General features: G+C 43.9%; 1 protein-coding gene across 5 annotated transcripts in view; it reads right to left on the reverse strand.

Moving 5' to 3' along the window:
• Positions 1-12790, reverse strand: part of EDA (ectodysplasin A) — a 290490-nt gene that overhangs the window by 7052 nt on the left and 270648 nt on the right. For all 5 annotated transcript variants that reach the window (XM_033118371.1, XM_033118361.1, XM_033118379.1 and 2 more), the window contains exons 3-6: positions 8378-8401; positions 3582-3761; positions 2261-2295; positions 1317-1368 (exon numbers count right to left, since the gene is read on the reverse strand). In XM_033118371.1, coding sequence (XP_032974262.1) covers positions 1317-1368; positions 2261-2295; positions 3582-3761; positions 8378-8401 — 291 coding nt within the window. The remainder of the gene's footprint in view (positions 1-1316; positions 1369-2260; positions 2296-3581; positions 3762-8377; positions 8402-12790) is intronic.

The raw sequence follows: 12790 nt of genomic DNA on the forward strand, positions 1-12790 counted from the left end.
ACTGGGCTATTCAAAGCTGTCCCCATGCAGCAGGTTTCTGAACCCTCATTTATTCTGTCTGCACTCACAGCCCTTCCCCTCCCCTCCGAGCTCTGTAAACACCTGGCATCTTGGCTGGCTTGCTGCTTCTCAAGGTTCCTGGGGGTTCATGCATTTTAGGCTTTGTGCACCCTGGGGTCTGGACATTATTTCAAAGCACTGTTCTTTAATGAATGTTCACATCTCTCTGAGGAAAACACTAAAGCTAATCATTCAGTGGAGTGTACCCACATATCACTGCAGTAGCACAGCGCAGTGGAGTCAGACAGATATGGTTTTGAATCCCAGCTGAAACCTTGGGCCAGTTCATTAACCTCTCTGAGCTTCAGTTTCTATCTCTGTAAGACGGAGCTAATACCTACCTCATAGGGCTGCCATGAGGATCAAATAAAATAAAAGACAGCTACCAAAATGGTCACGGGGATGTCAAGTACAGTATGGGGAATATAGTCAATAATATCGTAATAACTACATATAGTGCCAGGTGGGAACTAGACTAATCGAGGGAATCACTGCATAATTATATAACTGTCCGACCACTACGCTGTATACCTGACACTAATGTAAGACAATACTGAATGGCAACTGTAACTGCAAAACTAAATAAATAATTGAAAAGGAGGAGACATCATTATAAGTCTTTTATATAATAACTTGATAAACTGAAAACTACTTCTCCCCCTAAATAAAAATAAAATAAAAAGCAAAGAAAGCACGTTGAAAACTAAATGCCACACAAATATAGGGCCGTGAGATTTATTATGGTATTACCCAATCTCTCTGGGACTCTGCTTCCATCTTTTAAATGAAGGGATTACATTAAGTCAATGTTTCTTAACCTCCTTAAACATGTTCCCCCTTTTTGTAGACGCAAGCATCACGTACTCCCTGAAACACTCCCTCCACCTATTTTCTGTGCAGACCCATCAGACAACAAGGATTGAAGTATATGTCGTTTTACCTTCTCTAACGTGTATTGTGAACATGTTGACCAAACTACACATATCCTCATGGTGATGTGGAAATGACCTCCATCTGCCAAGAATTCCAGGTCTAGATGACATCTCAAGTCCCTTTCAACTCCTTATCAGTGTTTCTAATTACAATTTGGGTGCAGCAACCGGCCTTGGTACAAGCAATTACCCAGGGCAGACAGCAGAGGGCAAAATGGAGTAGAGGCTGGGCCCTTAGTGCCAAGGGTACCTGGGGGCAGGCAGGAGCTAGGCCGGGTGACCCTGTGGACGCTCCCCTTAGAGACAAGCTACTTGGACTCTTACCATTCTTGACTTGAATTGCTGACCCTTGGCCCTGCAGATGCACCACAGCGGGCTGGGAGGACGAGAAGGACAGAGAGAGACGTCACTAGGAGAAATGACTGCTTGCTCAGCCACCAGTTTCCATGTCTGCACCTGGGACTTCTTGTCTCCTTCCGTATCTCACTTCTGGTCCCTCTCCCCTGTCTTTGGGATGCTAGTGACCACATTGCTACTAGACGGTAATATGATTTTGTAGCTCTGTCTCTTCCTAGCTATGTGAGCTCAGCCGAATGTAGTGCCTCTGAGCCTCTTTCCCTACCTATAAAATGGGGATTATAAGACTCTCTGTCTGCCCTCTTTCACAGGGATATTTGAAGATCAAATGAGGTGATGGATACAAAATTGCCCTGCAAGCCATCCAGCACTGTACAGCTGTGGAGATTTAACTGTGGCCACACAGCTGTAGAGAGGGAGGCTGAGATGAGACAAGGGAAGGCAGCAGAACCTGCCAATAGAGACAGATTAGGGAGCTCAAAGACTAGGGAGGAGCCCTTCAGGCCATTAAGGCTGGGCTTGCCCTGGAGCTGGTTGGCTGATTTTCAAGGACATACTCTTAAACTTTTAAGCTCCTGATCCCAGGCGGTCTGAGGGCAGTCTGAGTGTCGACAAGGGGTCTGGGTGGCTGGGGACTCAGAGGCCTAGGTGAGTAGGCCTGTCTGGCAGCTCATTTCAGCTGACTCCTGAGCCCGGATATGGTGACAGTCTGTCTCCTGTGGAATGGGGAAAATGACCATAGCGAGATTCAGTTCCCTTAGCTAAAGGCAGGCCCTGGGGCAAAGCTTTTCTGTCTCAGAGAACCTCAGAACCTGCAGGGTATCCTCACAAATTTAACAGGCAGCAAACTCAAAGGTGGCTCAGCCTGTGGCCTTCCCTCCTCCCCAGGAAAAGAGCAATTCCCAGCTAACCTGGTTTTCTCGAGTTCCAGCTTTATCAGCAGCACCTGCAAAACAGGACCGGTCCATCAGAGGGCATGCTTTTGCTACTTCCGTTTCTCCTCACCCAGGCAGCCAGTGGCAGGGAGCCCGACTCCCTGCAGCCACACCCCGGGATGGGAGAGGACACCCCTTCGTTCTCTTTGTTGTCCCTGACTTGCATCTTCAGGGGGCCTGGCACCCAGTACTGGCCTCTTGCCAATGTTGGCCCCAGAGAAGTCCCACCGAGGTCCCATAGAGCCAGATGAGAGGGCATTGCTGTCATTGTGTGACCCTGGGATGATGTTGTTTGCTTCTTTAGCCTTTTGCTCCCTTTCTATTAATTTTCTTCATAGAGTGCATTGTCATTTGTAAGTGTCTTGCTTCTTTAATCGTCTCTCTCCTCCTCTAGGACATAAACTCCACAAGAACAAGGACCACTTAGCAATACCTCTCTTAAATGTAGAAAGTGCTCAATTAATATTTGTGGAAACATTGAGTGAAAAAAACTCCCCAACTGCATTTCTTGTGGGCACAGTAACACTGACTAGCTGTGTGTGAACTGTGAGTCAAAGAATCTGAGTCCTGCTACAGAATTCTTGGACCCAGAGAAATCAGCTGTAAGGAGTCCATTTCTTTAAAGGCCCAAGATACAAGAGGGGAGCAGGAGAGGGACATAACAACTGACCTAAGCCCAGGCAGTCTGACTCCTCAGAAGTCCAGTTATCAGGTTAGGATCTTCATCTATACCTCTTGGATGCCCTTCTGGGCCCAAAGGGAAAGATGGAAAGAGATTGAATGCCATTCAAATGGGCAATGTGGTGAGGCAAGGAGCCCTTGGTTCTTTGACGGGATGGTCTTGGTGCCTGGGTTGCTTCTTTCATAGCCTAAGTGCCTTGTAAGTCTTTAACTCCCTGGCCATCAGCGACTACTTGTCTACTTCTATGAGAAGGGTGCTTTAGAGTTCATGGGACGAGACTGTTGTTTCCAAGCAAACATCAGCTTGTGGAGCAGAGCCAATCCATCTCCTACCAGAACTCCAGCAATCCCTCAGGGCCTCTGTGTCAGACTCATATGAATTTACTGGCCCATTCCAGAGAAGCCTAGAGGAAGGGACGGCTTGTGATGGAAGGGTTGAGCAGGTCAGGCCCTACTGGCTTGTTTAATTCCTAGCTCTACACTGAGCCAGGAGACCTGCATTTCCTACAGCACACCAATGCCACCAGCACCATTTGAAACCGCTCCCAGGATCTCCCAGCCATGCTCTATTAAAGTACTGGGAAGAAGCCTGAGGGGTGGAGAAACAGGAGCTCACCAGAAGGTCCCTGGATGCCAGGGGGTCCTTGAGGACCAGGAGGACCTGGAGGGCCGGGTGGTCCCATAACAGTTGTTCCTGGAATTCCAGGAATTCCTGGAATCCCTGGGGGTCCCTGGGGTCCTGGGGGTCCTGGAGGTCCTGGGGGACCATTGGGCCCAGGAGGTCCTGCTTTCTTTCCTGGAAGACAAGATTCAATGTTATATTTGCAGTTATTGACTCACAATGTACTGTCAAGAGTTCTGCAGACTTCCCATGACAAAGTCAGCCCTCTGGGAGTTCCGGCTGCTGAAGAGGTGACAACTTTATCGTCTGTCTCTCTGTCTCTGTCTCTCTCTCTCCCCCCCCCACCACGCCCTTTCATGAATCATCATTTACAGAGCTGAGTTTGAATATATAGAAATAAATGGCCGTCAATTTGCTTAGTCTAGTGGGAGAACAGACACCGTCACAGTAAAGTAGAAAAGCTACCTGAATGGACAAATGTTGAAGAGATCACTTCAGGGGAGGCTTAAAACAGGAGGGTACATTGCAGCTGAGTCCAAAGGATCTGAATCACCAAGTGGGCCAGACCTATGGGTCACTTCCTAGAACTGAGAGCTGGGCTTTCATGTTTACTTCCCAGTTCAGTGGACTTGATGCAGATGAGAAGAGGAAGCTAGGAGGACAGCCTGCCCTTACAGATAACATCAGCTCCGGGAAGGTTTCCTATAGGAGCTGCGGCGATGGAGGTGCTGCTAGCTGGGGATGAGGAACGGATAGGAGTTTGGGCTATGAGGGGGGCGTGGAGAGAGGGGGTGAGTAGAAGTGGAGTAGAAAGAGCTGATGAGGAGGCAGCAGACAGGTTTTGCTTTCTCAGCTGACCTCTCTAAACCCCATTTGTTCCAATGTTTATCATCCTCACTGTTAGGAAGTTCTTCTGTATATTTAACGGAAATCCTTTCTGTGGCAGTTTAAGTTCTTATTCGATTCTTTGTGTAGATAGAGAAGAAGAGTTATCATCATACACATAATAACCTATGTATGCTCAAAGACATTAAGTCACTTATCAACTCCCCTTTTTATAGGCTAAATAATCCAGTTTCCCAGAGTCTTTCCTCAGAGTCCCAGCAAATCCCCCTTCCAGAACAGTCTTGGCCCCTGTTCCACATTCCAGTCCTTGCAACATTCCCACCAGGACGTACTTAGGCTAACTGAGTCTTCAACCCAAACCTCTAGCTCCTTCTGTTGACTTCCTCTGCTCCTTGCAGCCCAATTCAAGCACTGCAGGTGGTCAACAGGTGGTGGTCTCCTTCCTTTCTTCCTTCACCACTTTCTCACAATTTTGTGCAAGTCCCAGGAATGGAAGTCTTTTATCGGACTCCATCACAGTGTTTTTACTTGTCGTACTTTCTTAGTTTTAAATATAACTCTCCCAAGTCTCACTTATATACCTCCTTACTGACTCCAACTCCCTGCTCCCCAGACTCTCAGGCAGGAGAATCCTATCCTGATTTATCAGGTCCCCCTTGAAGAATAATTCTGCATGTTCGAAAACCCAATCCCCATGGCAACGCTGCTCAAAAGGCCAGTTGTCCACATCTAAGTACATCTGCATTTGGAATGAAACAAGGGGTCATTGTGGGGCCCTGACTCCAGGGAGGAAAGGAAGGAAGGCACAGAGAGCCACTCCCGGGTGTCCCTGTAGCCTTAAGGGCCTAGAGGCAGGAGCGTTAGCATTTTCCCTGAACTTAGCAACAAAGATTGGATCTGCCCAGTTTCTAGATCTAGCCAATTTCAAGATGCTGAATGGGAAAGCCATCTCCCTTCAGATTTGGGTAGCTTCCAAGTCAGGCTTATTCGGCACCCAGGTTTCAATTCCAGCCAGTGTAGTGTAAAGGACAAGGAATCTGTAGTCAAGAGATAAGGCTATTAGCCCCAGTTCTGCCACGGACACATTTTGGGCAAATCCCTTCCTCTCCCTGAGCCTTAGTTTCTCCATCGGTGAAATGAGGAGCTTGGTCTCAATGATTTCTGTTTCCTCGCAAGACTGAGCTTCCATGAGGAGGAATGACTTACCCCTGGCAGTCAGGAAACTTCCCTAGCCTGGTTATAAGGCTTGCTTCTCCCACATTGTTCTCTGGACAGCGTAGACACAGAAGCTGGTGCATATCAGGTTGGGCTATGTCCCAGCTTTTCTAGGCCTAACACTGATTTTCGAGCAAGAGGGCGTTCTGTGGGTAGTACAAACTTCAGTGTCAAGAGTGAATCTCCTGTGATTGGTAATGTAATTTTGGAAGAATTACAGCCAGAAACTCCAGTCAAAGATAATAATGGTTGCAGTGTAAATAGAGAATGTTCACTTATGAAATTGTTAGAAGGCATTTGGGAAAAAGCTCTTGCTGTGATCTAGTTCTGCAGCTGGGCGTCTCTGCTCCTCTGCAAGCAGATTGAAGCACGTGTGCTTCTCATACTTGTGGAAAGTTGGCCCAGAGAGGAGGATGACCCCTGGACTGAGAAGATGACTTTAGAAGATCGAATTCTTTCTCCGATTTCCTTACTTTAACAGAGCACTTCGTGGCACAAAAGCCCAGAGACTTTTGTACTTAGAAAGTTACCCTTTGTAGTCTTAGATAAAAGAATGTATACATCTTTTCAAAGCTAACCTTCATGAAAGGGTATTTTGCTAACCTTTTAGCGAAGTCCAAACTGTTGAAAGAACAATGAAAAGTGAGTGAATGAGAGAGAGCGAGAGTGAGAGAGCGAGGGAGAGAGAGAGAGAGAGAGAGAGAGAGAGAGAGAGAGAGAGAGAGAGAGGAAATTCCATTAAAGAATGGAAATTAAATGAACAACTCAATTCACCTCTTCAGGCATGTGCCTATTCACTATGTCCGAGGAAATCTGTATTAGATGGCTTCTAAATCACTTTCAGCCAAAGTAAATGTTTAAGGCTTATGTGAATTCTCCCCTCAGTAATGGCCCTTATACAGGGTAGCAGTGCAGGGCAGTGACCTGAGTCCTTCCCAGAGGCACTGAAATCTGAGTTATAATTCCAGAGCTTCTAGCCTAGACAATTGCCTTCTGTTGCCTCTGGCAAGTGTGTTCTCTCAGTGCTCACCACTGGGGCCTTCCGCCACCCACATGCCCCATCCTCTAGTAAATCACTAGCTTACTGGCTGTTCCTCAAGCATGCCATGCTCTTTCATACTTCTGAGAGATTTGAGATGCTATTCCCTTTGCTGGAATGTCCTTTCCTCTCTTTTCCCCTCATCCTTCAAAGTCTGGCTCAAATACTGTTTTCTCTGAGATGGGGTCCCTCACTCCCCCAAGGAGAACTACTTGTTCCTTCTCTGTGTGCTCCCACAGCACGTTGTTCACGCTTCTATGATGGTACTTTTTACACTGTACTGTAATTACTTATGTGTACTTCCACGACTCTGACTACACTGGGAGATTTTTGAGGGAAGGAACTGTTTTTCTTCATGTCTGTATCTCTCCTCCTAACAAATATAAGATGCTTATTCACTGTCTAGTGAACAACTGAGTAGGGGAAGAAAAAAACCAAAACTAAATTTGGAGCCGTAATTAAAAAGTGCTCTCAAGTCTACTTATTAAAAAGGGAAGTCATCCGGGACTTGTATTAAGAGCAGAGAGTATCCTTGTCCAAGCAAGGTGAGCATTCTAGCTTTGTTATAATTTCTGTCTTAAAGGGATGTGTGACAAGAGTTACAAACGACATCATTGAAAGTCAAATTTACTTTCTTAAAAGACAATATCTAGGCCACTCCTCAGCTTCTTCATCACAGGGATGCAGCTTTCCACAGGGTATATGGCACATCAAGCCACCAAAGTCCCCTCGTGCTCAGACAAGAGGCTGGCAGCAGCTGAAGCCAGTCTTTTGGGCGTAGTCTGGGGTTGATAATCTATTCTATAAAGCTCCAGAAATCTTAATAGATGGAATAATTTCATTGAAAGCATTCTAGTGAAAAATCAGTAATTTCAGTCTATTTTTCCTCCCAGCTCAGAACACAAACAAATAGGTACTTAGAGCTGGTTTAGCAGTTGGTTCTGTAGTCCTCAGGAGGGGCCCCTATTGCCTGGTCCTGTCTTTGGGAAACTGTGCTGTCTTTGGATTGTCCTCAGGTAAGCACTCGTACAAGCTCTTGGGCCAGTCCCGTGGCCAGACTTACTGACCCAACAAAGGCACAATGGATCCACTCAATTAGAGCTTCTTTGAAAAGACTAAAAGATCCGGGTATTACTCTAGCGTAGTTTTTCTATTACAGAGAATGTGGTATGGAAACCCTAAAGCAAGAAATACCTTCCCTGATTAGCTTAGAAATAGGATAGGGATAGCTTTTAGGCCAAGAAATAGGGTACTGACATCTCTCAGGAGGTAGTATCCCTAATCCCTACAAGCTGTCTCCCGACTTCATTCATACACGATCACTGATTTGATAAAGGAGGGGGGAAAAGGAGAAAGGAGAGGGTACGGGGAAAGAGCAACAAAGAATAAAGGAAAGATATGTAAGCTGAATTGCATGGAAGAGGGAGCCAGAAAGAAAAACGAAACCAACTTTCATATGTTGCCATAGAAGCAATTCTATCATTCATGTATCATCATTGAGAAATGATCTCTATTTCTCGTTCTTTGGAAGCTACAATACTCAAGAAGATCCCGTGCGATTGACTAACCTAATAGACAACCATCACTGAAAGACTATAATATAAAAATCCTACTCCCTGGATTTTTTTCTTCTAAATTTAGAAAAGATGTGACATAACAGCAATTTTATAAAATCAGGAGCTTAACTTACCCTTTTTCTTATTTTTAACTGGACCTGTTACAAAAAGAAAAAGGAAAATTAATGCACTGGAAATGAACAGAAAGTTCAAGACAGTCCCAGGAGGACCCCCAAGACGCTGCAAATTTGAGGGAGCATCACACCAAGGACTAGGTAATTGGTAAGCTACCTCCCAATTATCAAACTTTCCCCGTCTGTTTCTGACTGTTTTCTGATCGCTGTAACAAGGAAATTACAAGGAAGATGCTTTCTAAGGGAGAAAAAAATCTTTCAGGCTCAGTCTTTGGAGTGAGGGAATGAGTGCTCCTCCATAGAGCTGAAATGCCCAGAAGCGCAGAACTCAACCTGAGGACGGCATTCCCATCGTTCTGCGAGTCCTGAGAATGAAGAGTCATGCATTCAGGTGAGGGACTGATATGAAGCTGGAAGGAAAAAAGGGTCATTTTCATGGAAGGCGCAGAGCAGTGAGAATTTACTTTTCAGTCACTTCCTTATTGTGATTGAAGTGGGTAGTTATTAAAACAGTGCAACCATACTACTCGTATATTCATATGGGGGCCACATGCACTCTCACTGTAATTTACCAAGAGTTAATGGACACTTTAAAAGAAGTGTCAACAGTTTTATCAGCAATGAAATCACAAGCATTTTCTTGGAAATTACTTCCAAAGGAAACAATTCTAATCAATTGAGGGCACTCAGAAAATCCCGGGCTTTTCTCAGATAGTTGGGTGACAACCACTACCCAGACATCCATAGTGTACGTGTTTCCCTCCTGGGTACTCAACTCTCTTCATTGTGTAGGTGTATTTGACTTTCTTTAGATACAGGTATTTAAAATCTGTTCCACACCCCATGAGGACACTATTGGACAGCATTAAGCCACTGAACTCACAAAAAGAATACGAAGCATTTGTATATTGTTTTATAGTTTATGAAACCTATTTCCATTTATCATCTTATTTTATCCTTGCAACGAGCCCGGAATGATTTTTACCTAGAAGAGCAGCTCTCTCAGAGGTTCTATCTGAGCAGGCTCGATTAGAAGTCAGTCAAGTCTCTAACCTACATGGCTGCCAAGTGTGGCCATCAGAGCTGACACAGGTCCTTTGAAAATAGGAAATCCTTTGGATTCTTTCTTTGTTGTCCATCCTTTATGTTTTTAACAGCATTGAGAAATTCCTGAGGCTGTGCATGGAGGTTCTGGCAAGGAAGCACAGCTATACACATACTAAGAGGCAGCAACTACACTGGGGAAGGACCACCTCATTGAATAGGAAAGCTATTTGGGGGAGGAGTTACACAGAAGGCCCAGCCCATTGGGCAGTGACCAGCCACCAGGCAGCCAGCTCAGCCTGGGAAAGCACCGGGTGACAGCCATAGCAGCCACAATGCCCTCCCAGACAAGTTGTACCAAGTTGCTGACCATTTCTGCTGGTGAAAGGGTTAGCACTGTCACATGAGATTTCAAAGCAGGCTTTGAGGACATCAGACCATCAGCAAGCACCCAGGTGTTAACCAGGAGTCCTACGGAAGGTTGCACAGTAAATAAGGAAACACAACTCCATCGTCAAAGAACTTACAGTTGGATAAGAATATACTAAAGAGGGGAGACTTAAGGAATTATACTGGCTAGCTGAGGAAAACCAACTTCCTGCAGGAAGTTTGACCTATATGTACAAGTGAAAAGAGGGAAAGGGAAGTTTAAAAATCTCTAACTTCTGATCTCTTTCTACCAGAAATACCTATTCATTATACAAACACAAATGTACGCATACATAGAGACATAAAAAAGGGGAGCAAAAAGGAAAAAATAGCTTATTAAACTACACACGAATGACCACTATTAACATTTTTATGCACATCTAGAAATTTTCTATGCATATGAATATGTATTTTTACAAAATGCACTGTTTTAATAACAACTTTAATTACAATCAAATAAAAATGCCTGATAACTTCTACATTATCATTTGTTAGTATGGATATACCAGGTAACTATATTCTTCTAGTTGTTTTACAGTTTCATTTTTTAATTTAAATGTTTAATTAATCTGGTGTAGTATATCATGTGAGGTAAGCTGTTCACTAAAAGTTTTATTTTTATTTTCCAAAATGACCATGATATGAAGAGTGCTGAGAGCAATAGGGGCTCAAAGCCAGTTCTTTCTTCCACTTCATCTTGTGTCACAAAAGGGCTCTCAGAGAGCTTCTACTCAGTGGACAATGCATTATCCCTTGGGACAAAAGTGACGATGAAAAAGTATGTAAAAGGTCGTCATCAGACTATCACATTTCCCACAAGTGCTAGTGAATACACCATCTGAGCAGTAGAGGACTTCCTTTTGTTCTAATATAGCTCAACATGGCCAGTAAATAACTCTGATGAGTTTCAACATGAACCTCCTAAGTCCTGGCCCTATAACCGCCATACCCATTTCTTTCCCTTGAGGCCATTGTAGTTTTCCAGTTTCTAGAGAGAAAATGCCAGGGAGCTAGAACTATCCCATACTATACATGAGCATCTCGAACCAGAGCAAAAGCAGTATCCTCTGCTGAGTTCTATGAACTTTCAGAGTTATTCACTGATTTTCTCTATATGATTCAGAACCTGTCTCATACCTACTTGGAGCACTACCATTGTCACATGCCTGTTTCCATAGTAACAGGCTACATTTCTATACCATTTTCCAATTCCCTCTGTTTGCAACCATCATGCTTTCTGTAGGCCAAAAGCACAAATGCATTAGAGTGGGCAGACAGCTGTGCAGTCCCTGGGACTGCTTTGAAAGGAGGAAAATTGAGATCTGACAGGTTGGATCAATATGGGCAGGCGGTTTTCTATCTGACATTAACAAAAGGGGGTCTCGTAACAGCATCAGGGTTAGCCAGATTCTGGTCCTGACTCAACCACAAACTGACCATAGGACAAGTTATCCTTTTCTTCTGATTCTTCCTCTTCTAAATTGGGGAACACTTTGTATATGTTGTCTGTTTTCAAGGCTTAGGGTTCTGATGAAGATAGATGAAATAATAACTAAAGCTAACATTGAGTGAATAGATATGAGCCCTGCACTTTGCTAGTTACATATCTATCTCATTTAGGTCTTAGAACAATCCAGCAAAATAGATATTCTTATGCTTATTTTATTGATGAAGAGATGGATTAAATAAATTGCACTAGGTCACACAGCCCATAGGTATTTTAAGGTAAGCTGAAACGTCAGAAAGATGCATGTTATTCTAGATGTGTTTTGAAAACTTCAAAATAAGTGTATATACTTCCAGTTTGTGGCTTGACATGTCAAGAGCTTGGAAGTTGTCACTCCCATACTCACAACAAGAAAAAAGCTGAATAAACTTACAATCATCTCTTAGATTCGTCAGAGAATTGAATTCACAAGGCAAACCACTGTTCTGAATGATGAAGAGACAGACAGGTGGATACAGAGAATCCCAGATTACGGGGAGTAGAAGTCTGCAGGTAAAGCCAGTATCAGTAAGAACACTTTAAAAATGTAATGGAAAGATTGCTAGAGGCTCAGTGTAGACTAGCTTAAGAGCTAAAAACCCAAAGGGGGTCCAGTCTTATCGGGGCCCTCACATTTTCACAAATTTTACCTTTAAGAGCCCTACCAAGTTCTTACTGTGACGACTGGAGAAAAATTCCCTTGTATTTCTGGCAAGGGGAGAGGAACAACAGCTATTTTGAAATATACCCAGATCTCTCTATTCTCCTTAACAAGGTCTGCCCTCAAAGAAAACTATTTTTTCAGAGCCTGACTTGGGTTTTCCCAGAGCATTACTGACCCGGGGGACAGGAAATACCCAACTCAGGCACAGTAAAGGATTGATACCTAATCCTAGGACTACAGAACACTTCCTCTCCCCTCACACTTTACCACCACTTGAACAAGGCTCCTGTGTAATAATGGGATGACGGCTAAGAACACTGCAAGTCTCACATTCGACTTAAGGAGTTTTTAGGGACACCCAAAGACAATAAGAGGAGACTAAAACAAGAACAATAGAAGACATTTTAGCATCTGACACCACAGCTACAGCAAAGAGTAAACACAAACTCCTACTAGTAAGATAACTATAAAACCTTATACTATAGGCCTATGTATCTCAGTTACTTTTATCCAGTACATCATGTCTGACTTTCAGCCAAAAAAGTCTAAGGCATGCTAAAAGGCAAATATATATATATGCTGAAGAGGCCAACCAAGCATTAGAACGAGACTCAGATATGGTAGAGATTCTGGAGATCACACCTGGAATTTAAAATAGCTATAATTAATATGCTAAGGGAAAAACTGGACAACATGCAAAAACAGGTGGGTAATATAAGCAGAGAGATAAAACTCAAAGAATCAAAAGGAAACGCTAACCCACATAAATATAGTCACTTGATCTTTGACA

Source organism: Rhinolophus ferrumequinum, chromosome X, assembly GCF_004115265.2.
Source record: "Rhinolophus ferrumequinum isolate MPI-CBG mRhiFer1 chromosome X, mRhiFer1_v1.p, whole genome shotgun sequence".
In the NCBI taxonomy this organism is placed as follows: Eukaryota; Metazoa; Chordata; class Mammalia; order Chiroptera; family Rhinolophidae; genus Rhinolophus; species Rhinolophus ferrumequinum.